This window comes from Pseudochaenichthys georgianus, chromosome 17 (assembly GCF_902827115.2).
Source record: "Pseudochaenichthys georgianus chromosome 17, fPseGeo1.2, whole genome shotgun sequence".
Classification (NCBI taxonomy): Eukaryota; Metazoa; Chordata; class Actinopteri; order Perciformes; family Channichthyidae; genus Pseudochaenichthys; species Pseudochaenichthys georgianus.
This window is the reverse complement of record NC_047519.1, coordinates 42903989-42919913: the sequence shown is the minus strand read 5'-3', so window position 1 is coordinate 42919913 and position 15925 is coordinate 42903989. Positions and strand designations below refer to the sequence as shown.

Genomic DNA, 15925 nt, shown 5'->3' with positions numbered 1-15925 from the left:
ACACTGACTCTCTGAATGTCTGACCTTGCAGTGTTTGTGTTTCTCCTCGCTGACAGCAGAGGAAGCTGCACGGCGGAAAAGCTTAAAAACCTCCTCAGTACCGACTCCAGCGAGAGACCAGGGACACACACACATACAACTATAGATACATATCTGTGTGTGTGTGTGTGTGTGTGTGTGTGTGTGTGTGTGTGTGTGTGTGTGTGTGTGTGTGTGTGTGTGTGTGTGGGCTTTAAGGTGTTTTAATCATCCTGATGGAGCGCAGATTTACTGAGAGAAGAGAATGTTGTTGAAATTGCTACAAGTTAAGGAGGTGAGGCTGATTCTGGATGTTCTCTGAGAGTCATTTTGAAAGTGAGGACATTTATCGGAAGTGGGAACAGCTTGGTGAAGTCAGGACGTTTCTGAAAACTGACATCCGTTTTAAAGAAGGAACCATTTTAGATATCATTTTCAGACCCTATTATACCCGCCTTCAGTTATTTATCTTTCTCATGCTGCCTGTGCTGCAGCCCCTCTTTTCACCCTCCGTCTGAAACCAGAGCGCCGTCTGCTCTGACACAGGGATTGTAGCCATGCACTAAAACTCAGAACACACTACGGGAGAGCGGAAACCCCAGAAGGAGTGTGTATGTCTTACACAAGGCAAGGCAAGTTTATTTATAGAGCACTTTTCAACGCAAGGCAATTCAAAGTGCTTTACAAAAAAAAAAAAAAATGAAAGACATTAAGCATTAAAAAAGAAAAGCTAATCAAATAAACATTAAGAAAAAAGTACATGGATAAAAGTTACAGTGCAGTTTAAGATGTGAATAGTTCAAATAAAAGCAGCGACAAAAAGAAAAGTCTTCTTGCTGGATTTGAAAGTAGTCAGAGTTGCAGCGGACCTGCAGGTTTCTGGGAGTTTGTTCCAGATGTTTGGAGCATAATAACTGAACGCTGCTTCTCCAGGTTTAGTTCTGACTCTGGGGACAGGAAGCTCACAGATAAAACGAAAGGGTAATAGGCGACTAACGCCGACACCAGCTTTAGATCGAGTCCTTTTCTTTTCTTTAACATCGATGCCAGAAATATGAGAATCAAACGTCAGACGGCAGAGACAGCTTTGCTTTTACGGAGCTCCGACGTCGCATTGTTGTTGTTTACGTCAGGAGACATCTTGTATCATAAAGGAACTACAGCACGGTCAGAGGCGTGGTTTAGTCCAATAGGAAAGAGGTAGGAAGTTGGATGTATTAAAACACTTTGACAACAGACTGCTAAAGAACCAACGCCCTAACCCTAAGTCTGTAGAAGAAGAAATAAACCTTCCAGATTCAAGGACTTTCCCAATCCCCTCAGAATCAACGATCCATCATGGCTTAGTTTGAGCTTTGTCTATTGGTTTATTTTGTTTACCAGTCTACCATAAAGCTGTTGTTGTTGATTGATGTATTTAGACACTTTGACAACAAACTGCTACACCTTCCTAAATATCAGATTCAAGGACTTTCCAGGCCCAATGCCCTCAGATTCAACGACCCATCATGGCTTAGTTTGAGCTTTTGTTAACCGGCGAGCCGTAGAGCTGTTGTTCCAGGTCCTCTAATATACGCAGCGTGCTTGTCAACACGTTGTTGTGATGTTCCTGCCATAAAGACGTGTTTTAATGCAACATGCACTGATGTGTCGAACAGGGGAGACGAACGGGAAGGTATCGACTGAAGTACATTTTCCCTGCTCATTTCACAACCCGATATCTCTGCACCGACACCCGTCTGACGTCGATAGAGAAAAGAGAAAACATCCGACGACAACACACACCGCGGGATGGGAAGTAAAATGCTAAATCCTTCAACAGCGAAGCCGAGCGCCACAAGATAAAAGCTTCCCGCTCTGCAAAGACGACGAGACGGAGGAAACAGAAGGCGCAGCGGCTTTGAAGTTATATTTAGGCCAAATCCTCCTTTGCAGAACAAACCGTCTTCACAAAACACACACACACACACACACACACACACACACACACACACACACACACACACACACACACACACACACACACACACACACACACACACACACACACACACACACACACACACACACACACACACACACACACACACACACACACACACACACACACACCACACACACACACACACACACACACACACACACACACACACACACACACACACACACACACACACACACACACACACACACACACACACACACACACACACACACACACACACACAGCTTTTTATTTTTTTTTATTTATCCTTTATTTATCCAGGAATGTCCCATTGAGATACAAGATCTCTTCTTCCAGGGAGTCCTGACCTGACCAGCTTTGATTCCTCCATGCATCCCAAATACTGCTGCTCCACCTGGGACACAGATGCATGCTGGGTAACTCATTGGATTCAACTATAAAAAAAGGAGTAATGGGGAAGCCTCGCTGCAGGAGGTGCAGACGCATTTAGATCCACAACAAAAGACGCTCCCTAAGAGTATGAAATAAACAGCATCAAATTCAAGGACTTTCCAGGCTGAATATCCTCAAATGCAGCTCAACAGAACATCGTTTGAGATTAGTATTAAGGTTAATTTTCTGAGCTCCAGAAGGGAGACACATATGCAGACAGCAGAAAGTGGGACATTGGTTACGTGACAATTCTCCATTAAGAATAAAAAAATATATAAAACGTTTAACAAATGTCTAAATGAGACGACTCAATGTCATCACGCCCAATATTAGCCGCCATTAGCTTAGCGGTGGTGACGTGAAGTCATGTGACCGTGCTGTTGTTCCTTTATAGCCCAATATTAGCCTCCTTTAGCTTAGCGGTGGTGACGTGAAGTCATGTGACCGTGCTGTTGTTCCTTTATAGCCCAACATTAGCCGCCTTTAGCTTAGCGGTGGTGACGTGAAGTCATGTGACCATGCTGGAGTTCCTTTATAGCCCAACATTAGCCTCCTTTAGCTTAGCGGTGGTGACCTGAAGTCATGTGACCGTGCTGTAGTTCCTTTATAGCCCAACATTAGCCTCCTTTAGCTTAGCGGTGGTGAGGTGAAGTCATGTGACCGTGCTGTAGTTCCTTTATAGCTCAACATTAGCCTCCTTTAGCTTAGCGGTGGTGAGGTGAAGTCATGTGACCGTGCTGTAGTTCCTTTAAAGCCCAGTATTAGCTTTTCACTTCAGAAATCACATGGTGTTAATATGTGGAGATTGTTCCGTGTCTGCAGCTTGAAGGACTCTGCGGGCCTCAGTCTGCTCTGTAATTACTCCCAATACACTGCTGATTACATTAGCGGTAATGTGACACTTTCACCATCGATCTCCGAGTGTGTGAGTGTGTGTGTGAGTGAGTGTGTGTGTGAATATGTTAGTGACGTAGGCATCTTTATGGTGTTGCTGGTTGGAAAATTCAGGGCGTTTTTGTCCAGCTGAGTCTTTGCGCCATCATCACAACTAAGGCTTGGAGATATATTTAATTCATTGAAATCAAGCTTAGCGCAAGTTCAAGAAGGAAGACCATACCCCTGGTGCTACACGTCACTGCAAGCTCTTCTCCCATTAAGTGATCAGGGGCGGTACTCCCCAGCTAGTCAATCATCGCACCTGCTACCCCTTTAAATCTGCTCTTCCCTCTCCGTCAGTTGTCATTTCAGGTGTCAACGCACAACCCGCCTCCACCCCTTCGCCTCCTGTCTCCGAATTCAGGGCCAAGCGAATCCTTCTTCCTCCAGACCAGACCGAACCACCACCACCAGTGTCTAGACCCCGGTTTTCCCCCCCTGAATGATATCCTACAAACCGGCGCCTAATCTCCAAACATCAGTTGATTCATTGTTGTAATCTGTCAATCATAATTTTCTATACCACATGTAGCGGCCAAAATCATATAGAACTAAAACAGATAACTTAACAGCCGCTGAGGCACTAGCTAGCGGATCTTACGCAGGGCAATGATCCAGGTCCAGACAAGATTCTCCGTTGTGCATTTTATTCCTATAACAAAATACAATGAACAGGTTTCCTATATCTCGTTCCTTAATCCTTTCCTATGGCTTTCCCTTGTGTGGCTTGAAACACCCTGGTGAAAAACCGTCTGCCTACGAGTGCTCTGGCTCCCACCTCCACCTGTCTCCAATATATACCATTACACCAGGTGCTCTAATCACCCAGTGCCCAAACATGCCTTCAAAACAAAAGCATAGAAACTAATTTAACTTATGATAATAATAAACACTATAAACAGCAAGAAAATAAATGTTAAACTATTAAATAATATAAAGAGATATATAGCTCCAACACCACGTGTCCCGGTAATAAACATGTATTTCAAACATCACGTCTCTCATGATTGAAATAGTTGTTTTTGTGCAGTATCAAATGCTGACATCAATTTTAACTTAAAAGGGAAAGACAAAACGACTATCCTGGCGAAAGTGCAGGTCTCCCTTGAAAAAGAGATCGATGATCTCAATCTGGTTAAATAAAGGTTTGCAATTAAATTAAATGAAGTAATTCACAATATTGTCCCACTGATAAAGTGGCACTTATAACGTTTTTATGACACAATTCACAACCATGCTTCACTAAATTGGTAATAAATACTATTAGGTTTAAAATAGCTTTGGGTTATTGTTGGGAATGTAGCGTGTGTTTCACAAAGGAAACGAACATATAAAGTCAGAGTTACATTAAAACAGTTTGACGAGACGGAGAGAGGAACATGATTTGTGCTGCTATTAATAATACACACTGAGTTCCTCTCTGTATGTATGTATGTATGTGTGTGTGTGTGTGTGTGTGTGTGTCTCTCTCACTCCTGGGTCTGTTGTGGCCTGCAGGCTCTCATTACCCTCAAAGTGTTAACCACCTCAATTAAGTCATTATGGAGGACAGACCCTCCGTCACTCAGCCTCCTGCAGCTGAACCAACACTCAGATACATGGAGGATGGAAAGATGCATGCTGGGAAATACTGTCTGGCTATTTTACTTCTGCAATAATCCAAAGTTAGGCTACAAAGGAACTACAGCACGGTCACATGACTTCACGTCACCACCGCTAAGCTAAAGGTGGCTAATGTTGGGCTATAAAGGAACTACAGCACGGTCACATGACTTCACGTCACCACCGCTAAGCTAAAGGCGGCTAATGTTGGGCTATAAAGGAACTACAGCACGGTCACATGACTTCACGTCACCACCTCTAAGCTAAAGGAGGCTAATGTTGGGCTATAAAGGAACTACAGCACGGTCACATGACTTCACGTCACCACCGCTAAGCTAAAGGCGGCTAATGTTGGGCTATAAAGGAACTACAGCACGGTCACATGACTTCACGTCACCACCGCTAAGCTAAAGGAGGCTAATGTTGGGCTATAAAGGAACTACAGCACGGTCACATGACTTCACGTCACCACCGCTAAGCTAAAGGCGGCTAATGTTGAGCTATAAAGGAACTACAGCACGGTCACATGACTTCACGTCACCACCGCTAAGCTAAAGGCGGCTAATGTTGAGCTATAAAGGAACTACAGCACGGTCACATGACTTCACGTCACCACCGCTAAGCTAAAGGAGGCTAATGTTGGGCTATAAAGGAACTACAGCACGGTCACATGACTTCACGTCACCACCGCTAAGCTAAAGGTGGCTAATGTTGGGCTATAGAGGAACTACAGCACGGTCACATGACTTCACGTCACCACCGCTAAGCTAAAGGTGGCTAATGTTGGGCTATAGAGGAGCTACAGCACGGTCACATGACTTCACGTCACCACCACTAAGCTAAAGGAGGCTAATGTTGGGCTATAAAGGAACTACAGCATGGTCACATGACTTCACGTCACCACCGCTAAGCTAAAGGTGGCTAATGTTGGGCTATAGAGGAGCTACAGCACGGTCACATGACTTCACGTCACCACCACTAAGCTAAAGGAGGCTAATGTTGGGCTATAAAGGAACTACAGCGCGGTCACAGGACTTCACGTCTCCACCGCTAAGCTAAAGGTGGCTAATGTTGGGCTATAAAGGAACTACAGCGCGGTCACAGGACTTCACGTCTCCACCGCTAAGCTAAAGGTGGCTAATGTTGGGCTATAAAGGAACTACAGCACGGTCACATGACTTCACGTCACCACCACTAAGCTAAAGGAGGCTAATGTTGGGCTATAAAGGAACTACAGCATGGTCACATGACTTCACGTCACCACCGCTAAGCTAAAGGTGGCTAATGTTGGGCTATAGAGGAGCTACAGCACGGTCACATGACTTCACGTCACCACCACTAAGCTAAAGGAGGCTAATGTTGGGCTATAAAGGAACTACAGCATGGTCACAGGACTTCACGTCTCCACCGCTAAGCTAAAGGAGGCTAATGTTGGGCTATAAAGGAACTACAGCACGGTCACATGACTTCACATCACCACCGCTAAGCTAAAGGAGGCTAATGTTGGGCTATGAAGGAACTACAGCACGGGCACATGACTTCACGTCACCACCGCTAAGCTAAAGGTGGCTAATGTTGGGCTATAAAGGAACTACAGCACGGTCACATGACTTCACGTCACCACCGCTAAGCTAAAGGTGGCTAATGTTGGACTATGAAGGAACTACAGCACGGTCACATGACTTCACGTCACCACCGCTAAGCTAAAGGAGGCTAATGTTGGGCTATAAAGGAACTACAGCACGGTCACATGACTTCACGTCACCACCGCTAAGCTAAAGGTGGCTAATGTTGGGCTATAAAAGGAACTACAGCACGGTCACATGACTTCACGTCACCACCGCTAAGCTAAAGGAGGCTAATGTTGGGCTATAAAGGAACTACTGCACGGTCACATGACTTCACGTCACCACCGCTAAGCTAAAGGAGGCTAATGTTGGGCTATAAAGGAACTACAGCACGGTCACATGACTTCACGTCTCCACCGCTAAGCTAAAGGAGGCTAATGTTGGGTGTGATGATGTTTAGTCGTCTCATTGAGACTCCCTCCTCAGCTTCTGTTGAACACAGACTTTATTTCAGGATAACAACCAAACACCTGCTGCACTCATCAATGACTCGATCAGACGGTCAACACTAACTCCTATGTTGTTGACAAAAACTAGGGCAGGAAACTAACTCCAATGAGATTCCAAGAATGTGTGCGAGTAGTTATTTAAAGCTCCCGTGTCACGGCCATTTCCACTGATCATAATTCCATCGTTGAGGTCTACTAGAATAGATTTATACCGTGTTCCAAACTCACGTTGATTTCTCACAGCGTCTCTGTAAAGTCTGTGTATTCACTCCCTCCACTAAACGGCTCGTTGCAGCTCTTGCCGCCCCCCCCCCCCCCTCCCTGTGAGCCCAGTGTGCTCCGATTGGTCGGGACCAGTCGGGACGTTGTGAATCGCGCTGAGCTCCGTGGAGGTGTGGTTTCCTTGTTTAGCGATACACGGCGAAACTCACCCTGAGCACACACAAAGTCACAGCCGAAGTAAAAACAATAAGTGTGGCTTGATGTTGAGTGAGAAACAGGTTGATGAACGCTGTGAGGATGGGTCTGAGAGAGATCCCAACTGTCTGTCATCAGCCTGCAGCCAGGGAGGAGAGATCAGCTGAGCTGCCTGAGTGTGTGAGGAAGTCCGTGGATTGGTCAATTTGGACCAATCAGCGGGGGCTTTACGTAACGGCTCCACGGATTGGCCCATTTCGTTCCGGGTACGACATGACATCATGATGTACCCGGAAGAATCAAATGGACAGTGACGTGTCTCCAACGAGGCATTTTGTTAGAGTTGTACTCGCTGCAGGGTGCACTCTGAGGGTTCTGACTCTGCAGAGCGTTCACATGCAGAAGCTTCATAACAACAAGGGGACGGTGCTAACCGGAAAGCACGACATGAGACCTTTACAGTGAGATTGGTTATATATCCAACATGTCGACACACAGCAGAGGTCTGCACTACGAAGCAGGATGTTCTCTTAGCGGCTAACTTCAGGGAAAACTCCGGCTTTCCGGTCCTACGGCGCTGGTTCTCTTTTTAGCGGCTAGATCTCCATGGTAACTGATGCTAAGCAACTAACCTGGTCGGGACCAGGTTAGGTTGCAGGCTAAGAGCTCAACTCAGTGAAAGCACCGCTTGCTGACCAATCAGAGCTCAGTGTGCGGAGTTTAAAGCGATCAAGTCATATCACAGGAGAAAGGAAACACAGAAAGACGGCCGGCAGAAAGACGGCCGGCAGAAATCAGCGACTGTGTGAACGAGAACATGAACAGAACATCTCCTCCATCTCCAGAGCAGTCTGACTGTTAGAACATCAGCGCTAAGAAAGCTCTTAAATATCTGCCTCAGCATCAGAACCCGGATCAGAGTACACTGAGTCCAGTCCGCATCAGTACCCGGATCAGAGTACACTAAGTCCAGTCCGCATCAGTACCCGGATCAGAGTACACTAAGTCCAGTCAGCATCAGTACCCGGATCAGAGTACAGTAAGTCCAGTCAGCATCAGTACCCGGATCAGAGTACACTAAGTCCAGTCAGCATCAGTACCCGGATCAGAGTACACTAAGTCCAGTCAGCATCAGTACCCGGATCAGAGTACACTGAGTCCAGTCCGCATCAGTACCCGGATCAGAGTACACTAAGTCCAGTCAGCATCAGTACCCGGATCAGAGAACAGTGAGTACAGTCAGCATCAGTACCCGGATCAGAGTACACTAAGTCCAGTCAGCATCAGTACCCGGATCAGAGTACACTAAGTCCAGTCAGCATCAGAACCCGGATCAGAGTACACTAAGTCCAGTCAGCATCAGTACCCGGATCAGAGTACAGTGAGTATAGTCCGCATCAGTACCCGGATCAGAGTACACTAAGTCCAGTCAGCATCAGTCCCCGGATCAGAGTACACTAAGTCCAGTCCGCATCAGTACCCGGATCAGAGTACACTAAGTCCAGTCCGCATCAGTACCCGGATCAGAGTACACTAAGTCCAGTCCGCATCAGTACCCGGATCAGAGCACACTAAGTCCAGTCAGCATCAGAACCCGGATCAGAGTACACTAAGTCCAGTCAGCATCAGAACCCGGATCAGAGTACACTGAGTCCAGTCAGCATCAGTACCCGGATCAGAGCACACTAAGTCCAGTCAGCATCAGAACCCGGATCAGAGTACACTAAGTCCAGTCAGCATCAGAACCCAGATCAGAGTACACTAAGTCCAGTCAGCATCAGAACCCGGATCAGAGTACACTGAGTCCAGTCAGCATCAGTACCCGGATCAGAGCACACTAAGTCCAGTCAGCATCAGAACCCGGATCAGAGTACACTGAGTCCAGTCAGCATCAGAACCCGGATCAGAGTACACTGAGTCCAGTCAGCATCAGATCCCGGATCAGAGTACACTGAGTCCAGTCAGCATCAGTACCCGGATCAAAGTACACTAAGTCCAGTCAGCATCAGAACCCGGATCAGAGTACACTAAGTCCAGTCAGCATCAGAACCCGGATCAGAGTACACTAAGTCCAGTCAGCATCAGAACCCGGATCAGAGTACACTAAGTCCAGTCAGCATCAGTACCCGGATCAGAGTACACTAAGTCCAGTCAGCATCAGTACCCGGATCAGAGTACACTAAGTCCAGTCAGCATCAGAACCCGGATCAGAGTACACTAAGTCCAGTCCGCATCAGTACCCGGATCAGAGTACACTAAGTCCAGTCAGCATCAGTACCCGGATCAGAGTACACTGAGTCCAGTCAGCATCAGTACCCGGATCAGAGTACACTGAGTCCAGTCAGCATCAGTACCCGGATCAGAGTACACTAAGTCCAGTCAGCATCAGTACCCGGATCAGAGTACACTAAGTCCAGTCAGCATCAGTACCCGGATCAGAGTACACTAAGTCCAGTCAGCATCAGTACCCGGATCAGAGTACACTAAGTACAGTCAGCATCAGGACCCGGATCAGAGTACACTAAGTCCAGTCAGCATCAGTACCCGGATCAGAGTACACTAAGTCCAGTCAGCATCAGTACCCGGATCAGAGTACACTGAGTCCAGTCAGCATCAGTACCCGGATCAGAGTACACTAAGTCCAGTCAGCATCAGTACCCGGATCAGAGTACACTAAGTCCAGTCAGCATCAGTACCCGGATCAGAGTACACTAAGTACAGTCAGCATCAGGACCCGGATCAGAGTACACTGAGTCCAGTCAGCATCAGTACCCGGATCAGAGTACACTAAGTCCAGTCAGCATCAGAACCCGGATCAGAGTACACTAAGTCCAGTCAGCATCAGAACCCGGATCAGAGTACACTAAGTCCAGTCAGCATCAGTACCCGGATCAGAGTACAGTGAGTACAGTCAGCATCAGTACCCGGATCAGAGTACACTAAGTCCAGTCAGCATCAGTACCCGGATCAAAGTACACTAAGTCCAGTCCGCATCAGTACCCGGATCAGAGTACACTAAGTCCAGTCCGCATCAGTACCCGGATCAAAGTACACTAAGTCCAGTCCGCATCAGTACCCGGATCAGAGTACACTAAGTCCAGTCCGCATCAGTACCCGGATCAGAGTACACTAAGTCCAGTCCGCATCAGTACCCGGATCAGAGTACACTAAGTCCAGTCCGCATCAGTACCCGGATCAGAGTACACTAAGTCCAGTCCGCATCAGTACCCGGATCAGAGCACACTAAGTCCAGTCAGCATCAGAACCCGGATCAGAGTACACTAAGTCCAGTCAGCATCAGAACCCGGATCAGAGTACACTGAGTCCAGTCAGCATCAGTACCCGGATCAGAGTACACTAAGTCCAGTCAGCATCAGAACCCGGATCAGAGTACACTAAGTCCAGTCCGCATCAGTACCCGGATCAGAGTACACTGAGTCCAGTCAGCATCAGATCCCGGATCAGAGTACACTGAGTCCAGTCAGCATCAGTACCCGGATCAAAGTACACTAAGTCCAGTCAGCATCAGAACCCGGATCAGAGTACACTAAGTCCAGTCAGCATCAGAACCCGGATCAGAGTACACTAAGTCCAGTCAGCATCAGAACCCGGATCAGAGTACACTAAGTCCAGTCAGCATCAGTACCCGGATCAGAGTACACTAAGTCCAGTCAGCATCAGTACCCGGATCAGAATACACTAAGTCCAGTCAGCATCAGTACCCGGATCAGAGTACACTAAGTCCAGTCAGCATCAGTACCCGGATCAGAGTACACTAAGTCCAGTCAGCATCAGAACCCGGATCAGAGTACACTAAGTCCAGTCCGCATCAGTACCCGGATCAGAGTACACTAAGTCCAGTCAGCATCAGTACCCGGATCAGAGTACACTAAGTCCAGTCAGCATCAGTACCCGGATCAGAGTACACTGAGTCCAGTCAGCATCAGTACCCGGATCAGAGTACACTGAGTCCAGTCAGCATCAGTACCCGGATCAGAGTACACTAAGTCCAGTCAGCATCAGTACCCGGATCAGAGCACACTAAGTCCAGTCAGCATCAGTACCCGGATCAGAGTACACTAAGTCCAGTCAGCATCAGTACCCGGATCAGAGCACACTAAGTCCAGTCAGCATCAGTACCCGGATCAGAGCACACTAAGTCCAGTCAGCATCAGTACCCGGATCAGAGTACACTAAGTCCAGTCAGCATCAGTACCCGGATCAGAGTACACTAAGTCCAGTCAGCATCAGTACCCGGATCAGAGTACACTGAGTCCAGTCAGCATCAGTACCCGGATCAGAGGACACTGAGTCCAGTCAGCATCAGTACCCGGATCAGAGTACACTAAGTCCAGTCAGCATCAGTACCCGGATCAGAGTACACTAAGTCCAGTCAGCATCAGTACCCGGATCAGAGTACACTAAGTCCAGTCAGCATCAGTACCCGGATCAGAGTACACTAAGTCCAGTCAGCATCAGAACCCGGATCAGAGTACACTGAGTCCAGTCAGCATCAGTACCCGGATCAGAGTACACTAAGTCCAGTCAGCATCAGTACCCGGATCAGAGTACACTAAGTCCAGTCAGCATCAGTACCCGGATCAGAGCACACTAAGTCCAGTCAGCATCAGGACCCGGATCAGAGTACACTAAGTCCAGTCAGCATCAGTACCCGGATCAGAGTACACTAAGTCCAGTCAGCATCAGTACCCGGATCAGAGTACACTGAGTCCAGTCAGCATCAGTACCCGGATCAGAGTACACTGAGTCCAGTCAGCATCAGTACCCGGATCAGAGTACACTGAGTCCAGTCAGCATCAGTACCCGGATCAGAGTACAGTGAGTACAGTCAGCATCAGTACCCGGATCAGAGTACACTAAGTCCAGTCAGCATCAGGACCCGGATCAGAGTACACTAAGTCCAGTCAGCATCAGTACCCGGATCAGAGTACACTGAGTCCAGTCAGCATCAGTACCCGGATCAGAGCACACCAAGTCCAGTCAGCATCAGTACCCGGATCAGAGTACACCAAGTCCAGTCAGCATCAGTACCCGGATCAGAGTACACTAAGTCCAGTCAGCATCAGTACCCGGATCAGAGTACACTAAGTCCAGTCAGCATCAGTACCCGGATCAGAGTACACTGAGTCCAGTCAGCATCAGAACCCGGATCAGAGCACACTAAGTCCAGTCAGCATCAGTACCCGGATCAGAGCACACTAAGTCCAGTCAGCATCAGTACCCGGATCAGAGTACAGTGAGTACAGTCAGCATCAGTACCCGGATCAGAGTACACTAAGTCCAGTCAGCATCAGGACCCGGATCAGAGTACACTGAGTCCAGTCAGCATCAGTACCCGGATCAGAGTACACTGAGTCCAGTCAGCATCAGTACCCGGATCAGAGCACACTAAGTCCAGTCAGCATCAGTACCCGGATCAGAGTACACTAAGTCCAGTCAGCATCAGTACCCGGATCAGAGTACACTAAGTCCAGTCAGCATCAGTACCCGGATCAGAGTACACTAAGTCCAGTCAGCATCAGTACCCGGATCAGAGCACACTAAGTCCAGTCAGCATCAGTACCCGGATCAGAGTACACTAAGTCCAGTCAGCATCAGTACCCGGATCAGAGTACACTGAGTCCAGTCAGCATCAGGACCCGGATCAGAGTACACTAAGTACAGTCAGCATCAGTACCCGAATCAGAGTACACTAAGTCCAGTCAGCATCAGTACCCGGATCAGAGTACACTAAGTACAGTCAGCATCAGTACCCGAATCAGAGTACACTAAGTCCAGTCAGCATCAGTACCCGGATCAGAGTACACTAAGTCCAGTCAGCATCAGTACCCGGATCAGAGTACACTGAGTACAGTCCGCGGCACATCACTTCATGATGTATCACATGTCTCTGATCCGAGTCCCTGAGCGTGTCTGGCCGTGCAGCACTCACAGCGCCACAGACTGGAGGAAGCATTATGTCAGCAACACGTTGAGTTGAGGAGACTCTGAGTCAGAGGTGATGAGAGTCAGACGGTGTGTTAGACGGGCCGTGATATCATGAACCTGCTGATGGACGCATTCCAACACTTGCTCTGCTCCAGCTGTGTTCACCTTGCAGCTGCAGCTCTGAGGCTTTGATCCTGATCAAGTGTTCAAGTCAAGTTTAACTTCTTCATGAGTCTAATATTAGAGTTTTCATTCAGGAAGTATGACGCTGCGCTGTCAGTGGCTTCTCCATGTCTGTGATTGGTCGAATGCTCCAGATCCCACCCCTCTCATGCACACACACACACACACACACACACACACGCACACACACACACACACACACACATTTTAAAAGTCAATCTTTCAAAGCCAATCAACTTAATTTCAATTTTGGAAACACAAAATGATGATTGTTAAATAAAGTGTTAAAACTAAGGAGCAACAAGAGGGAGGAGTGCTGCTTTGCTGCAATGCATGTTGGGAAATGAGAGATTGATGATTATGACATGTTTGATAATCATCGGTATATTTTACAACCCGTCAGTCGTGATATTTCCTACAGTTTATGACGAAGCCTCTCATTCGGCCACACCCGAGTGCACCTGTCTCCAGGCAACCTGACAGCAGGGCCAACAAAGCCCTGACCTTCCCTCTGTGTGCACACAATGGAAGTGTTTGATGACAACGGCAAAAAGAATTCTGCTGAGGCATGTGTTCACAGTACACACCATCACAGACACACCTGAACGCAGCACGACATCCGGTTAGTCCTGTTGATGCCGCTAATAATCATATTAATCACCGACTGAGTCACAAATTGCTTTAATTGTTGTCTGTAAACTGTCAAAGGGTGACGGGCCTGAAAGGATGCGCTAATAAACATATAATGTCCAATTCATATACAACTTAAAAAGCAGAACTGTACCTTCAGAATCAGACATTGGCTCCACGTTGATATAAGTACACGAGCAGTGACCGTGAACGCATCACTGCACTTCAACTGTTCTAGAAATTAGCCAAAACCATGACATTAAACGCACCACGTGCACATTGAAGTGTAGGGTTATTTCTCCAACATGACAATGTCCAACACACACACAGTGGCAGTGAACGCATCATTGCACTGTTTAAAAAAAATTAGCGAAACTATGACAGTAAACGCACCACATCCATACTGATATCTAGGGTTATTTCTCCAACATGTCAACACACACACACTGTCAGTTTCTCTCACACACACACACTGTCAGTTTCTCACGCACACAATGACAGTGAACACATCACTGCACTCATTTGAACTTTGACTGTTTCAAAAGATAGCCACAACAGTGCCGGTGAACGCACCACATGCACACTGATGAGTCGAGGTATTTCTCACACAGTGACAGAGAAAGCTTTTTTAACTGTAACTGCTTTAGTTATTAGCCAGAACAGTGACAGTACACGCACCACATGCACACTGATGTGTATGGTTATTTATCCACGATTCACACACACTCAAACAGTGACAGTGAACACAACATTGGACTTTTTTTCAAACTTTAACCCTCACATCAGCTCTTCAAATTTGGGAAAAACGTGACAGTAAACGCACCACATCCACATCATATGTAATGGTATTTCTCCAACACACACTGTCAATGTCACACACACACACACACACACACACACACACACACACACACACACACACACACACACACACACACACACACACACACACACACACACACACACACACACACACACACACACTCTTACCGGCTGGCATCCTGGTGCTAATGTCTGGTCTTCTGGTCAGTTGTCCTCCATGCAGCTCCCCCTGCTCTCTCTTCACCTGGAGTCGGAATAAAGAGCCTTTAACATCAGAAACCCCCCCTCAAACAGCCGCTTTAGGTCACCACACACACACACACACACACACACACACACACACAGAGATATACATCGGAATTAGCATCAGCACTGTAAACACTGCAGGAGTTAGCATCTGAAGCTAACACCTTTCTAACGTCCGGAAACACTGCGGTGCGTTCAGGGGACGTTAAAGAGACATTTAAATGCACAGTTTGAAGGGTGACATGCACATACCTGCAGGTAAACACAGCAGCAGCAGGAGGATTAGCTGGTTACTTACTGCAGAGCCTCCTGCTTTACGGTCACACACACACGCACGCACATTCACACGCACATAACGCGGAAGTGAAGCAGGAACTCCCCTTGCGGTGCTGCCTTCAGGGACCGCCGGCTAATTATAGCAAGGTGTGCTAATGTGGTGCAGCTTATTACTGTATACAGGTGAGGTGTTAGTGAGGAGTAAATGCACACACACATATATATATGCATACACTTTTGTTAGACAGACACACAGACACACAGACAGACACACACACAGACAGACAGACAGACACACACACACACACACACACACACACACACACACACACACACACAGACAGACAGACAGACAGACAGACAGACAGACA

General features: G+C 47.4%; 1 protein-coding gene across 1 annotated transcript in view; it reads right to left on the bottom strand.

Moving 5' to 3' along the window:
- efr3a (EFR3 homolog A (S. cerevisiae)) overlaps window positions 1–15624 on the bottom strand; it is a gene marked incomplete at its 3' end in the record, with an annotated part of 130557 nt that extends 114933 nt beyond the window's left edge. Inside the window, exons 1-2 of the mRNA XM_034104938.1 lie at window positions 15531–15624; window positions 15201–15276 (exon numbers count right to left, since the gene is read on the bottom strand). Of these exons, the coding sequence (XP_033960829.1) occupies window positions 15201–15210 (10 nt within the window). The remainder of the gene's footprint in view (window positions 1–15200; window positions 15277–15530) is intronic.
- Window positions 15625–15925: the final 301 nt, after the last annotated feature.